This window comes from Somniosus microcephalus, chromosome 11, assembly GCF_052327205.1.
Source record: "Somniosus microcephalus isolate GS21.2 chromosome 11, FLI_Smic_1.0, whole genome shotgun sequence".
Lineage (NCBI taxonomy): Eukaryota > Metazoa > Chordata > Chondrichthyes > Squaliformes > Somniosidae > Somniosus > Somniosus microcephalus.
In genome coordinates this window covers 81,369,638-81,385,622 of record NC_140997.1, presented here as the reverse complement: position 1 = coordinate 81,385,622, position 15,985 = coordinate 81,369,638, and the positions used below count along the sequence as shown (strand labels likewise).

The 15,985-nt window shown below is 42.8% G+C and overlaps 1 protein-coding gene across 4 annotated transcripts in view; it reads left to right on the top strand.

Moving 5' to 3' along the window:
* The window catches only part of eef2kmt (eukaryotic elongation factor 2 lysine methyltransferase), a 73,950-nt gene that overhangs the window by 10,691 nt on the left and 47,274 nt on the right, over nucleotides 1-15,985 (top strand). For all 4 annotated transcript variants that reach the window (XM_086000911.1, XM_086000909.1, XM_086000910.1 and 1 more), the window contains 3 exons: nucleotides 2,763-2,864; nucleotides 13,297-13,430; nucleotides 13,953-14,263. In XM_086000911.1, coding sequence (XP_085857037.1) covers nucleotides 2,763-2,864; nucleotides 13,297-13,430; nucleotides 13,953-14,263 — 547 coding nt within the window. The remainder of the gene's footprint in view (nucleotides 1-2,762; nucleotides 2,865-13,296; nucleotides 13,431-13,952; nucleotides 14,264-15,985) is intronic.

The window sequence follows — 15,985 nt, the reverse complement described above, 5'->3', positions numbered from 1 at the left end:
AACACGCGCGCAGGAGAGGCTGCGCATGCGCTTTGAACGTAGGTTTTTTTTACAGGTTTTCCCGGGAGGGTAAGCCTGCAGGATTTACACATTTAAAAAGCAGGCGTAAGGCCTGCTTTTTGCAAGGTAAGTGGTCAATTAATTAAAATTAAAACATTTTTTCCACAGGTTTATTATTTTTAAATAGTTTAAAGCAAGGTAAGTTTATTTTTAGCCCCGTTATAATATAAAAAAAATTTCAAAAATTTAAATTATTGTTCAAAATAGTTATTTAATGTAATTTATAGTTTATTTAAAAAGTGTGATTTAAAAAAAATAAAATAAAAAATTATTTGAAGGTTTACTGCTATTTTGGGCCCGTAGTATTTATAAGTTTTGACAGGTCTACCTGTCAATCTTATGAATGGGCTTTTCCCTCCTCCGATTGGCTGCCCATGGCTCACGTGATCCCAGGGGACGCATCGCACTAACTACGCCCCTGGGACACGCAAGCACAGCGCGCCAGCAGCTGGGCCAGGCCCCGGAGCGGAATTCTATGGGGCCCTACAGCTCAACGGTCGGCGCGCAAGGTAAGTGCAGGTCGGGGGCTTGCACCCGTGGGAAGCCCCCGACCTGAATTTCTGGGCCATGATAAATATCGCCCCTTTTGAGGTGACCAGTTTGTGACTTTGTAACCCATACGTTAACCATTAGGCTGCTTCTGTGAAGCTATTTATGATGCACATCATGGCTGGCCATTTCACTCTCCCTATTAACATAAGAACATAAGAAATAGGAGCAGGAGTAGGCCAATCGGCCCCTCGAGCCTGCTCCGCCATTCAATAAGATCATGGCTGATCTGATCCTAACAGCCAATCTACTATCACAGAACCATCTCCTGAATCTAACAGAATTAGACACACGAAATAGGAGCAGGATTAGGCTACACGGCCCCTGGGCCCGCTCCGCTACCCACAGGGCCATGACCGATCCGAACCTGGACTCCTGTCCAAATTCCTGCCTGCTCCCCATAACCCTGTATTCCCTTTACTTCTAGGAAACTGTCTATTTCTGTTTTAAATTTATGTAATGATGCAGCTTCTACAGCTTTTTGGGGCAGCATATTCCATGGACCTACCACCCTCTGAGTGAAGTAGTTCCTCCTCATCTCAGTTTTGAAAGAGCAGCCCCTTATTCTAAGACTATGCCCCCTGGTTCTAGTTTCACCCATCATTGGGAACATCCTCCCCGAATCCACCCGATCCAACCCCTTCACAATCTTATATGTTTCAATAAGATCGCCTCTCATTCTTTTGAACTCCAATGAGTAGAGTCCCAATCTACTCAACCTCTCCTCATATGTCCATCCCCTCATCCCCGGGATTAACCGAGTGAACCTTCTTTGTACTGACTCGAGAGCAAGTATGTCTTTTCTTAAGTATGGACACCAGAACTGTATGCAGTATTCCAGGTGCGGTCTCACCAATACCTTGTACAACTGAAGCAATACCTCCCTATTTTTATATTCTATCCCCCTAGCAATGAAAGCCAACATTCCATTGGCCTTCTTAATCACTTGCTGCACCTGCATACTAACCTTTTGAGTTTCGTGCACCAGGACCCCCAGATCCCTTTGTACTACAGTACTTTCCAGTTTCTTGCCATTTAAGATAATAACTTGCTCTACGATTTTTCCTGCCAAAGTGCATAACCTCACACTTTCCAGTATTTGTATTCCATCTGCCAAATCTCTGCCCACTTACTTAGCCTGTCTATGTCCCCTTGCAGGTTTTTTATGTCCTCCTCACTCACTACTTTCCCTCCCATCTTAGTATCATCTGCAAACTTTGATATGTTACACTCGGTCCCCTCCTCCAGATCGTTAATATAGATTGTAAAGAGTTGGGGACCCAGCACTGACCCCTGTGGTACACCACTAGTTACTGATTGCCAGTCCGAGAATGAACCATTTATCCCAACTCTCTGCCTTCTGTTAGATAGCCAATCCTCTATCCATGCCAGAATATTACCCCCAATCCCGTGATTTTTTATCTTAAGCAATAATCTTTTGTGTGGCACCTTGTCAAATGCCTTTTGGAAGTCTAAATACACTACGTCCACTGGTTCCCCTTTATCCACCCTATATGTTACTTCGTCAAAGAACTCCAGCAAATTTGTCAAACATGACTTCCCCTTCATAAAACCATGCTGACTTTGTCCTATTAAATTATGATTATCCAAATGTCCTGTTACTGTCTCCTTAATAATGGACTCCAATATTTTACCTACCACGGATGTTAGGCTAACCGGTCTATAGTTTCCAGCCTTCTGTCTACTGCCCTTTTTAAATAAGGGCGTTACATTAGCAGTTTTCCAGTCTGCCGGGACCTTTGCTGAGTCCAGGGAGTTTTGGAAAATTATTACCAATGCATCCACAATCCCTACCGCCACTTCCCTCAAGACCCTAGGATGTAAACCATCAGGTCCAGGTGATTTACCCGCCTTGAGTCCCATTATTTTACCGAGTACCACTTCCTTAGTGATTTTGATTGTGTTTAGCTCCTCCCCCCCCCCTCCCCCCATAGCCCCCTGTTTGTCCAGTGTTGGGATATTCTTAGTGTCTTCTACTGTAAAGACTGATACAAAATATTCATTCAGTGTTTTTGCCATCTCCATATTTCCCACCATTAATTTCCCGGTCTCATCCTCTATGTAGGATATTATTCATCTAATTTTTCTGAGAAATCATGTCTACCAAAATAAAATGTTTCTTCTCAATGCAGCATGAAATCACAAGCACCGAGCCTCTAGATGATTTGTATGATGCATTGGGTGAAGTACTAAAATCAGAAGAATCAAAGACGTGTCACAAAAATTATTTTCTGGTAAGTGTACAATTCATTCATTTATTTTGTACAAAATCGAAGCATTTGGCACAAAACCTAATGAAAGTAGAAATGTAAATATTCAAATCACTGTAAAGTTTATAACAATGCATATACGGTACAGTGCATATGACTTGCATTTCGTGGTTAGTTGACCGGTCTGTTACCATCCCCAACTCAGTAAATAAGCGACAATACAACTAACTTCCCATTTCAACCTTGCTGCTGTGGGATATAATAACCAAACGTGCCTTGGGGGAGGGGAGGGGAGGGTGAGGGTTAGATTTTTAAAAATCAGTTGGTTAGTCTCCAGTGGGTCTTTTACATTTCCCGAAGCTGGCCAACAGCAGCTTTCACTCTTTAAGGCAGGAGGAATCTAGGACCATTGGCTGACTCCTGTTCCTTTCAGTTCCTCTGGTCTGCTCTGCCATTCAAGTGCACATCCAAGTACTTTTTTAAATGTGATGAGGGTTTCTGGCTCTACCACCCTTTCAGGAAGTGAGTTCCAGACCCCCACTGTAAGGATTCCGGGGGCTTCTTTTAAACTGGTTTAAGGTAATCTACCTGGCCAGCAGTCTTTTTGCTGCTGCACTCTAAACCAATTTACAAACAGCGGTTTCGAATCGCTACCCCTCCTTTAGTTCTGAGTGGAGGAACTTATAATTAATGATATTAAAACGGAACAAGTGGTTTGGATGAGAGAAAAAATTCAGGCTTTATTAACTAAAAGAAACTATAATCACAATATCAAACTATCCCACACGAACACAGTGAAATTGTAAAACTATATAACGGGGGTTGCAGATGGCGAAAACGAGGGATACAATGGCTACAATGTTATTTAAACAATCTTAGCAATTCCCTTAAATCACCATCTCCCCCCCCCCCCCCCCCCCCCCCTTAACTCCTGCTAGGTTGCCTTGTTGAGTCAGAAACTCTGCTCACATGTGGTCCAGCGAAGAGAGAGAGAGAGAGAGAGAGAGAGAGCTCACCTATGGTCCCAGGAAGTCAAGAGAGCGAGATAGCTTCAGCATATATCTTTATACCTGGTGAGCCCCCCTGCCGTTCTGCCTTGCAAGGGCTGTGTGCAAGATTCCCCACCCAAAAGGGTCCAATAACAAAAGGGAGATACAGCTGCTCTATTGTCCAGCGCTGGGTGATTTAAAACCCATTCAAATCTTGAACGATTCCCATTCAAGGTGCAAAAGTCTCTTCTGCAGTTTCCTTTGTATCCACTCGATATACAAACAAATGCTAATAGCATTCAGTTGCTTTGTAAACAAAGCATTGTCCTTTGTCTTCATTGAACCTTACTTCCAGACACACAAAGCTGCATTCCAAGCCTCTTTGTCTCGGCCATGTGGTGACTGCCATTTTATCCCTGGAAATTTAAAAGCACATCGCTCAGGGATCCTTTAATCAAAAAAATGAATCTTCCGAACTGTAAATTATTGCGAATTCTTACACCCACAACCCTCTGGATGAAAAAACTTCTCCTCAACTCCCCTCTAATCCTTCTACCAATTACTTTAAATCTATGCCCCCTGGTTATTGACCTCTCTACTAAGGGAAATAGGTTCTTCCTATTCACTCTATTTAGGCCCCTCCTACTTTTAGACGCCTCAATTAAATCTCCCCTCAGCCTCCTCTGTTCCAAAGAAAACAACCCCAGCCTAACCAATCTTTCTTCATAGCTAAAATTCTCTAGAACTGGCAACAACTCGTAAATCTCCTCTCTAACCTCTCTCGTGTAGTCCCATCTTTCCTGTGACCAGAACACTGTGCAGTACTCTGTGGCCTAACTAGTGTTTTATACAGTTCAAGTCTAACCTCCCTGCTCTTATATTCTATGCCTCGACTAATACAGGAAAGTATCCCGTATGTCTTAATCACCTTATCTACCTGTCCTACCTTCAGGGATCTGTGGACATGCATTCCAAGGTCCCTCTGCACTTCTCAGTATCCAACTGTTTATTGTGTATTCTCTTGCCTTGTTAGCCCTCCCCACCTCACACTTCTCCGGGTTGAATTCCATTTGCCACTTTTCTGCCCACCTGACCACCCTATTGGTACCTTCCTGCAGTCTACAGCTTTCTTCCTCACAATCAACCACACGGCCAGGTTTTGTATCATCTGAAAACTTCTTAATCATGCTCCCTACATTGAAGTCTAAATCATTGATATATACCACAAAAGCAAGGGACCCAGTACTGAGCCCTGTGGAACCCCACTGGAAGCAGTCTTCCAGTCACACAAACACCTGTCGACCATTACCAATTGCTTCCTGCCACTGAACCAATTTTGAATCCCACTTGCCACTTTCCTTTGGATCCCATGGGCTTTTACATTTCTCACTAGTCTGCCATGTGGGACCTTGTCAAAAGCCTTGCTAAAATCCATGTAGACTACCCTCATTGATTCTCTTTGTTACCTCCTCAAAAAATTCAGTCAACTTAATCAGACATGACCTTCCCTAAACAAATCCATGCTGGCTGTCCTTGATTAATTCATGCTTTTCTAAATGATGATTAATATTGTCCCTCAGATTTTTTTCCAATAATTTGCCCACCACTGAGGTTAGGCTGTAATTACTCAGTCTATCCTTTTCTTCCTTTTTAAAAAAAAAAAAAAAAAATGGTACAATGTTAGCAGTCCCCCGGCACCACACCTGTAGCCAAAGAGGATTGGAAAATGATGGTCAGAGCCTCTGCTATTTCCTCCCTTGCTTCTCTTAACAATCTGAGATACATTTAATCTGGGCCTGGTGATTTATCTACTTTCAAAGATGCTAAACCCTTTAATATTTCCTCTTTCACTGTGTTTATCTCATCTAATATTTCTCACTCCTCCGCTTTAACTACAATGTCTGCATTATCCCTCTCTTTTGTGAAAACAGACGTAAAGTATTCATTAAGAACCATACTCGTGTCTTCCTTCCGTCTCTTAATAGCCCCTACTCTTCCCTTAGTTATCCTCTTGCTCTTTATGTATTTCTAAAACACCTTTAGGTTTTCCTTGATTTTACTTGTAAATATTTTTTCATGCCTTATCTTTGCTTTCCTAATTTCCTTTTTAATTTCACTCCTGCACTTTCTATACTCCTCTAGGCTTTCTACAGTATTGAGCTCTCGGTATCTGACAAAAGCTTCCCTTTTCTTCCTTATTTTACGCTGCATGCCCCTTGACATTCAGAGGGCTCTAGATTTGGGAGTCCCACCCTTTTTCTTTTTGGGAACATATTTGCTCTGAACCCTCACTATCTCCTCCTTGAATGGCTCCCACTGCTCTGACACAGATTTACCTTCAAGTAGCTATTTCCAGTCCACTTTTGTTGAATCACATCTCAGCTTAGTAAAATTGGCCTTTCCCCAATCGAGTCTATCTTTTGTCCTTTTCCATAACTATGCTAAATCTAACTGAATTATGATTTCTCCCACTGATACCCCTTCCACCTGCCCAGCTTCATTCCCTAAAACTAAGTCCAGAATTGCGCCCTCTCTTGTTGGGCTTGCTACGTACTGGTTAAAAAGTTCTCTGAATGCATTTTAAGAATTCTGTGCCCTCTATACCTTTTACACTGATTCTATCCCAGTTAAAATTAGGGCAGTTGAAATCCCCTACTGTTACTGCCCTATTGTTTTTGCACTTCTCAGAAATTTGCCTACATATTTGCTTTTCTATCTCCCTCTGGCTGTTTGGGGGTGGGGTGGGGGGAGGTGGTCTATAATACACTCCCAGCAGGGTGATCTATCTCAGTCTTGAAAGCTCCAATTGACCAGCACCAACAGCCTTTTGAGGGACAGAGTTGCAAATTTTTACCACCCTTTATATGAAAAAGTGCTTCCTGATTTTGCTCCTGAATGGCAGAGCTCTAATTTTAAGATTACGTCCCCTTGTTCTTGATTCCCCCCACTAGAGGAAATAGTTTCTCCACATCTACCCTATCAAATCCTTTTAACAATTTAAACTCCTCGATCACGTCACCCCTCAATCTTTATACTCAAGGGAATACAAGTCTTGTCTATGCAACCTATGCTTATAATTTAACCCTCTAAACCCCTGCTGCATCCCCTCCAAAGGTAATATATCCTACCTGCGGTGCGGTGCCCATAACTGAACGCAGTACTCCAGATGTGGCCTGACCAAGATTCCATATAACTGAAGCATCACTTCCTCCCCTTTGTATTCTAGCCCTCTTGAGATAAAGGCTTAGCTTTCTTGATTTCCTGTTGTACCTGTTACTGGCTTTTAATGATTTCTGTACTTGGACTTCCAAATCTCTCTGCTCCTCTACAGTCCCTAGTTTCTCACCATTTAGGAAATGCTCCGATTTATCTTTCTTGGGTCCAGAGTCGATGACCTCACACTTGTCCACATTGAACTCCATTTGCCGCAGTTTTGCCCACTCATTTAATCTGTCTATGTCCCTTTGCAACTTCCTGCTCCCATCTGCAGTACTTTTTGTCCTTCCTAACTTAGTGTTAGCCAATGAGGGGCCAGCAAGGGGAGAAGTTGGGGAAGAAGAGGCTGCAGCCCCCCTCACAAGGGTACATGACCTCAAATGAAATCAATTTGAAGTTATATCTAAATTGTGGCAAAGTATCATCACCTTTGGAAAATGTTTATGGCTGTTGCAGTACATAATAAACATGTTTTTTATTAATGTGATGTAAAAAAATGTCAAAATAAGCATATCATCAAATTATGTGGCAAAGATACTACAGGTAGACTACCCTTTACCCGGACTTCCGAAAACCGAAACCCTCTAAAAACCGAAGGTTTTTTCGTTCAGCGTAAGTCGTGCGTACGACTTACGCTGAACGAAAAAACCTTCGGTTTTTAGAGGGTTCCGGTTTCGGAAGTTCGGATAAAGGGTAAGTCGTGCGCACGACCCGCCGGCCCCGACAACCGCCGACCCCCCCCCCCCCCCCCCCGCCGGCCCCGACAACCGCCGATTTCCCCCCCCCCCCCCCCCCCCCGGCGTACCCCGCCGACCCCGACTGACTTACGCTGAGCGTCAGCGTAAGTCGTGCGCACGACCCCCCGCGGACCCCCGCCGACCCACCTTCCGAAATCCAAAATTCTCCTTTATCCGAAACTCGGCTGGTCCCGAGGTTTTCGGATAAAGGATAGTCTACCTGTACTTTCTTTAAGTAAAGAAAAATATTTTTTAAAAAGCCAAGTCAACTCAAATATTATGGTTATGGTCCATTACTTTTATCAGTTTCATTCCAAAAGTATGCCTCCTTGAGACGAGCTTCGCATTCATCTGTACAAAGCCTGGTCTTTAATATACCTTACTTATTCTTATCAATGTTCAGTTAGAAATAGGCTGGCTATATACGATTAGGAACAGTAGTATTTAAATTTATTTTCAGTTTGGTTCAATATAGAATGCAGAACTTGAATATGCATGGTTCATTTGTTTATATGGTGTAAACCTAATCTCATAGTAAATAGTAAAAGGATAGTCAAAGGAAGGGTGGGGCCAATTAAGGACCAAGACGGAGATCTTCTTGTGGAGGCAGAGGGCATGGCTGAGGTACTAAATGAGTACTTGGCATCTGTCTTCACAAACAAGAGGCTGCTGCTAATGTCACAGTAAAGGAGAAGATAGAAAAACAATCGAGGGCTAATTTAACTACTGAGATTGATAGATTTTTGTTAGGTACAGGTATTAAGGGATGTGGAACCAAGATGGGTAGACAGAGTTAAGATACAGATCAGTCATGACCTAATTGAATGGCAGAGCAGGCTTGAGGGGCTGAATGGCCTACTCTTCCTAGAATGTTAAGGGGAGATTTAATAGAGGCATTCATAATTATGAAGGGTTTTGATAAAGTAAATAAGGAGAAACTGTTTCCATTTGCAAGCGGGTCGGTAACCAGAGGACAGAGATTTAAGGTAATTGTCAAAAGATCCAGAGGGTAAATGAGAATTTTTTTGACACCGATGATCTGGAATGCACTGCCTGAAAATGGGTGGTGGAAGCGGATTCAGTAGCATGGGAATTGGGCCAAATGGCCTCCTTCTGTGCTCTATGATTCTATGTATCAACAGGGAGATTAGTTCACATTTGAAACTTAAAAAAAAGTATTTGGTACTAACCGGGTAATAATAGAAATTAAAGCCAGGACAAATATAAAGACTATATTCAGGAAAAACATAAAAATTAAGATTAGCAAGGCTCACATGAACTGTGAGAGAAAATAATCAAAAACCATAAAGAGTTAGGGTTAGGCTCAAAATTAAGCTTTTTTCCAATCTATTAGTTTGGTCTTTGTCTTGCATATGTCTTGCTCGATCATTACGCTAAAACTTATTATGTTGTGATCACTATTGCCTAGATGTTCCTCCATGCTTGCTTCTCTTATTTGCTCTGGCTCATTTCCCATTACTGGATCTAGCAGTGATTCCGCTCTTGTTGGGCATCTTGCGTACTGGATAAGACAGGAGTCCTGTACACACTGTAAAAACTCCATTCCCTTTTCCCTATTTCACTACCTCTTCTAGCCAGTTTATTTTGGGGTAGTTGAAATCACTCATGATTATTCTATGGAAACCATGGAATTATAGACCAGTTAGCCTAACATCTGTTGTCGGGAAATTGCTAGAGTATAAAAGGAAACTTGCAAGGGATGCCAAAATCAATACACAATTTTTTTACAATTATATTAGGAAAAAGAGGGTGGTCAGGAGCAATGTTGGCCCCTTAAAAACTGAAAGTGGTGATGTTATTAATGATAAGGAAATGGCAGACATGTTGAATAATTACTTTGCGTCAGTATTTACAGTAGAAGAAGAGGATAGCATGCCGGAAATCCCAAGGAAACTAAATCAGGGACAGATACTCAATAAAATTAATGTAAGTAAAATAACAGTAATGAAGAAAATATTGACTCTAACGAGTGACCAATCCCCAGGACTGGATGGTTTCTATCCCAGGGTTTTAAAGGAAGTAGGTGAGCACATTGCAGATGCCCTAACTATGATCTTCCAAAGTCCTCTCGATTCAGGAACGGTTCCTTTTTAGATTGGAAAATTGCACATGTCACTCCGCTATTTAAAAATGGCGAGAGAGGGAAACCATGGAATTATAGGCCAGTTAGCCTAACATCTGTTGTTGGGAAATTGCTAGAGTCTATAATTAAGGATAGGGTGACTGAACACCTCAAATTTTCAGTTGATCAGAGAGAGCCAGCATGGATTTGTGAAAGGTAGGTCATGCCTGACAAACCTGATTAAATTTTTTGAAGAGGTGACTAAAGTAGCAGACAAGGGAATGTCTATGATGTTATTTATATGGACTTCCAGAAGGCATTTGATAAAATCCCACATAAGAGACTGTTAACTAAGGTAGAAGCCCACGGAATTGAGGGCAAATTATTGACCTGGTTAGGAAATTGGCTGAGTGGCAGAAGGCAGGCAGTAGGGATAATGGGTAGGTACTCAAATTGGCAGGAGGTGACTAGTGGTGTCCTGCAGGGATCTGTGTTGGGGCCTCAACTATTCACAGTATTTATTAATGATTTATGGCACTGTAGATGAAAGCATAAGACTACAAAGAGATATCGACAGATTAAGTGAATGGGCAAAACTGTGGCAAATGGATTTCAATGTAGGCAAATGTGAGGTCATTCACTTTGGACCTAAAAAGGATAGAACAGGGTACTTTCAAAATGGTGAAAGGCTAAAAACGGTGGAGGTCCAAAGAGAGGTACATAATCATTAAAATATCATGAACAGGTACAGAAAATAATCAAAAAGGCTAATGGGATGCTGGCCTTTATATCTTGAGGACTAGAATACAAGTGGGTAGAAGTAATGCTGCAGCTACACAAAACCCTGGTTAGACCACACTTGGAGTACTGTGAGCAGTTCTGGGCACCACTCCTTAGGAAGGATATATTGGCCTTGGAGGGAGTGCAGCGTAGGTTTACCAGAATGATACCCGGACTTCAAGGGTTAAGTTACCAGGAGAGATTACACAAATTAGGGTTGTATTCCCTAGAATTTAGAAGGTTATGGGGTGATCTGATCGAAGTTTTCAAGCTATTAAGGGGAACCGACAGGATAGATAGAGAGAAACTATTTCCACTGGTTGGGGATGCTAAGACTAGGGGGCATAGTCTAAAAATTAGAGCCAGACCTTTCAGGAGTGAAATTAGGAAACACTTCCAAACTTCTACCGCCCTTTGTGTGTAGAACACTCTTCCACAAACGGCAATTGATGCTAGATCAATTGTTAATTTTAAATCGGAGATTGATAGCTTTCTGTTAACCAGAGGTATTAAGGGATATGGGCCAAAGGCGGGTATATGGAGTTAGGTCGCAGATCAGCCATGATCTCATTGAATGGCGGAGCAGGCTCGAGGGGCTGAATGGCCTACTCCTGTTCCTATGTTCCTATTTTACTAATTTCATAGATTTGCCGACATATTTCTCCCTCCACTTCCCTACCACTATTAGGTGGTCTGTAGTACACTATTAGTGTGATCGATCCCTTCTCATCCTTTGTCTCAATCTATATAAATTCAGTTTCTATCTTGATGGTAGTTAAGTCCCTTTATTCTACTGCCATTATTTTATCTCCAATTAGTACAGCTACCTTCTTTCTTCCGTAACATAGAATCATACAGTGCAGAAGATGGCCGTTCAGCCCATTGTGCCTGTGCTGACTCTTTGGAAGAGCTATCTAATTAGGCCCTGCAAATCTTTCCCCTTCAAATATTTATCCAATTTCCTTTTGAAGCTTACCATTGAATCTGCTTCCACCACCCTTTCAGGCAAGACATTCCAGATCATCATAACTCGCTGCATAATTTTTTTTCCTCATGTCGCCTCTGGTTCTTTTGTCAGCTCCCTTAAATCTGTGTCCTCTGGTTACCGACCCTTCTGCCACTGGAAACAATAAGAGGAGGGGCGTGGGCCTAATTGGTTAGTGCTTTCAAAGAGCCAACACAGACACGGTAGGCCGAATGATTCTATGAAGGGACATGGGCCGGAATTTTCTGTAGGCGGGTTGGGGGCGAGGGGCCACCGAGGCAGGAGGGAAACCCGGGGGGGGGGGGGGGGGGGGGGAGTGGTTTTCCCGCAGGCCATGTTGACTTTAAAGGCAGGGCCTGATTTGCACGTGAGGCCTCGGATTCCCGCCCGCAGCCAGCCAGCTTGAGAGGCTGGCTGGCTGCGGGCAGTTAGGCCTCAGATGCAAGGGGGAGGGATCGCAGGAGGGGGGTCGGCAATCGGGGATCACGGGGATTGGCGGGGTGTCGGCCGGGGATCAGCAGGGAGGGAGAGAGGATCGGGGCAGGCCACCGGAGGATTGTGCCCGGCCTCAGCATCGTCGGTGGGGTGGTGGGAGGGGGAGAAGAGGCCTCATGGTGGGCATCGGAGGCCTGAGAAGGCGATCGGCGGCCTCGTGAGGGGGGTCTCCGATCACGGAGGGTGGGCTCAGCAGGGACCCTGGGTTCAGGGGGTAGGTATAAAGCCACTTGCCTCCTAGATCCAGCCGTCCCCGCCTCGGTTTAACTGCCGGGTTTCAAAAATTGTATGAAACCCATCCACAGGCAGCTAAATTCAAAATGGAGGTGAAAAAAGAGGCTTCCAGTCCTCATTACAATATTTAAATTGACGTACTGCCCCCTGGGAGCAGGTTGCTCGCCCGTCTCGCTTCCGTCAAAACCGGAAGTGGGCGGCTTGGAGGCGGGATCAAGTCGGGACTCCCATTTTTAACAATTTAACTGCCCCCACGCTCCAAACCTACACGGTTATTTTTAGGGGAAAATACCGGCCATGGTGTTTTACAGGGGTCTGCATGGGGTGACACTCCCTTACTGTACACGTAAATAATCTGAATTGAGGAATAAGGGAACAATATTGAAATCTGCTGATGATACCAAATTGGAATAATGGGTGCAAAAAGTCCGCTGGGAGACAGAAAGGCTGTTGGGATGGGCAGATAGATGGCAGATGTGTTTTAGTACAGATAAATATGATGATGTATATTTTGAAAAAATATGGAAAAGAAAAACTAAGATTTTAAATGAAACGGAGAGTGGAATGATGTTGGAGTACAGATACACAGGTAATTAAAAATCACAGCCTTTTTTTGGCCTTATGTATGCTAACAGAATCATAGGTTTTATATATATATTTTTATATAAGAGCAAGGATGTAATGTTGATCTTGTACACAGCTGAATGACCTGTTTCTGTGCTGTAATATTCTATAATTAACATCTCTACATATAAGCAGATGTTTAGGTATAATGAAAAGTACTGTTTCTGTTTATAATTGGCCTTTTTTTATTGTTTGCTTGTTAAGAAAAATGTATGTAATAACTTTCTATTGTCCACGTGATCTGATTGCACAGAAATGAGCAGTGGGAAAATATCTTTCAGTGCTTCTGACTTTAAAAAAAATCATTATTCAGTTGTCAGGAGAGAATATTAGACTGGCTGAAAACGTGGCAATAATCTCTGAAGGAACCACTGGTCTGGTCACATGGGAAGCTGCACTGTACTTTGCAGAATGGGCGATGGAAAACTTTGAGGTCTTTAATTGCAGGTTAGAATTTCTCTGATTGTCTTGTACTTAAAGTATATTTTATCCCTTTTTTAAGTTATGTTCTTCCCATCTTTCAGTACTCCCATTTTACCAAGGCAAGAAGTGACTGCACCTCTGCCAGTGCTGCTCTTTAGCAAGTTACCAGGAGGTGTATGGTCATGGCCTGGAGTGACTTGCTCTGTGATGTTTCTGTACGTAACACACCAAATGTGATTGCTGAGATTGGAAACTCCCTGTCTGAGGAATCCTGGGAAATTCTTCACCTAATACCACTCCATGGCGGTTCACCAATATATTGAGTTGTGACTTTTCTATTTTTATATAGTACAAATATATGTTTTAAGTATCTGTCATTTACAGTTACATAACTCAATGGGGTATTGCAGTATTCAAGATTACATACTAAATGGAAAGTGCTTATAGCTGTTATAACCTAATTCAATATTTTGTTTAGATTATCAACCATTAACGTGCTGCTCATCTATTTTTGAAGGAAGTAATTGTTAGCTTTGTCTGTATCAGGACCATTTTGGAGTTGGGTAGTGGAATTGGCCTCACTGGAATTGCCATCTGCAAGACGTGCACCCCCAAACAATATATATTCAGTGACTGTCATCTAAACGTGCTTCAGCAACTCCGGAAGAATATTCTTAGTAATGGTCTGCCGCTAGATTCAGACACCTGGAAGCCAAAAGATTGTGAAGTAGAGGCCAAGAGTAACAATGGATCTGAAGAAACCCAGAGATCAAAACTTACTGTTGTTGGACTGGAATGGGCAGAAGTTACACAGGAACAAGTTGCAGAGCTTCAATCAGATATCATTATCGCAACAGGTAGCAGTTCATTCTTATACAATAGCAAAATACTGCGGATGCTGGAAATCTGAAATAACAACAGAAAATGCTGGAAATACTCAGCAGGCCAGGCAGCATCCGTGGAGAGAAACGGAGTCAACGTTTCAGGTCTGGGACCCTTCATCAGAGTTCATTCTTATAGGTTGGCAGTTTTCTTACTGGCGCATAGGAAGTCATACTTGTACAGAATATGGGATGGCTGCAAGTACAAGACTGTGATCTAATCAATACTTCCAGATGCAAAACTAGAATAGTTTATAAGTATTATCTGAACCCTGAGGACTTTGAACTAATTAATGTTGCTGTTTGTGTCTAATTCCTCTAACTTCAGCATTCCTCTATTAGGAAAGCTCTGTACTATTGATGTATGATGTTCATAAAAGGACATCATTTCCCACAGGGCCTTGTCAGTGGCCATAAGGTTGACGACAGCCGTCAATTTCTACACATGCGGTTCCTATCAGGCATGCACCAGTGACATCGAATCTCACAGCACAGAAGGAGGCAGTTTTGCCCACTGTGCCTGTGCTGGCTCTTTGAAAGAGCTGTCCAGTTAGGCCCACTCCCCGTGCTCTTTCCCCATAGCCCTGCACATTGTTCCTTGTCAAGTATGTATCCAATTCCCTTTTCAAAGTTACTCTCTATCTGCTTTACTGCCCTAGGTCATAACAAATTGTGTAAAAAATAAATAAATCTCATCCCCTCCTTCTCTGGTTCCTTTGCCAGTTATCTTAAATCTGTGTCTTCTGGTTGCTGCTCAACCTGCCAGTGGAAACAGTTTCTCCCAATTTACTCTATCAAAACACCTCATAATTTTGAACACATCTATTAAATCTTCCTTTAACCTTCTCTGCTCTAAGGAAAATAAGCTCAGCTTCTCCAGTCTCTCCATATAACTGAATTTCCTCATCCCTGATACCATTCTAGTAAATTTCCGCTGCACCCTCTAAAGGCCTTGACATCCTTTCCAAAGTGTGGTGCCTAGAATTGGACACAGTACTCCAGCTGAGGCCTAACCAGTGATTTATAAAGGTTTGTCATAACTTCCTTACGTTTGTACTCTAAGGGCTGGATTTTGTCAATGGAGGCAGGACTGCTGCTTGTGTAAATGTCCCGCCTCCATCCTCGCCTGACCATTCGGAAGGATTTTCCCCTGTTTGAGCTTGTTAAGCCCGCCCTGCGGGCTCAGCAAGCCAATTAGGGAAGAAGTCCCTGACGGATCACGTCAACGTCAGACGTGCTATCTGTCAAGACTTCTTGAAAGAAGAAATGACAGCGTTTGACAGCTCTGTGAAGCAGTCAAACACTGACATTCTCTTGAGTTTGATTAGTTTTTGTGGTGAGGACTGAAAAAAACATTGTAAAAAAGTAAATTTCAGATGTCTGATGGATCGGAGGGTCCATCAGCCATTACCTGAAATTGACCAGGTGGATGTCCGCTCTCCCGATCCAGCATGGCTAAAGGCTATAGAAGTAAAAAAAAAAAGGTAAGTGAACACTTTTTTAAATTTTTTAAACTTATCACTCACCTTGCATACTTGCCACTCCACACTTGCACCCATCACTCACCTCTACACCTTACTTCCAGGTGCCTCCAACCACCACAGAACTCCTCCACGTCTCCTCCAACCCGGCGGGGTTCTCCGAGGTCGGGAAGCCGCGAAGGTAAAATGGCACTAATCCCTTTTTTCTACCTGTTAA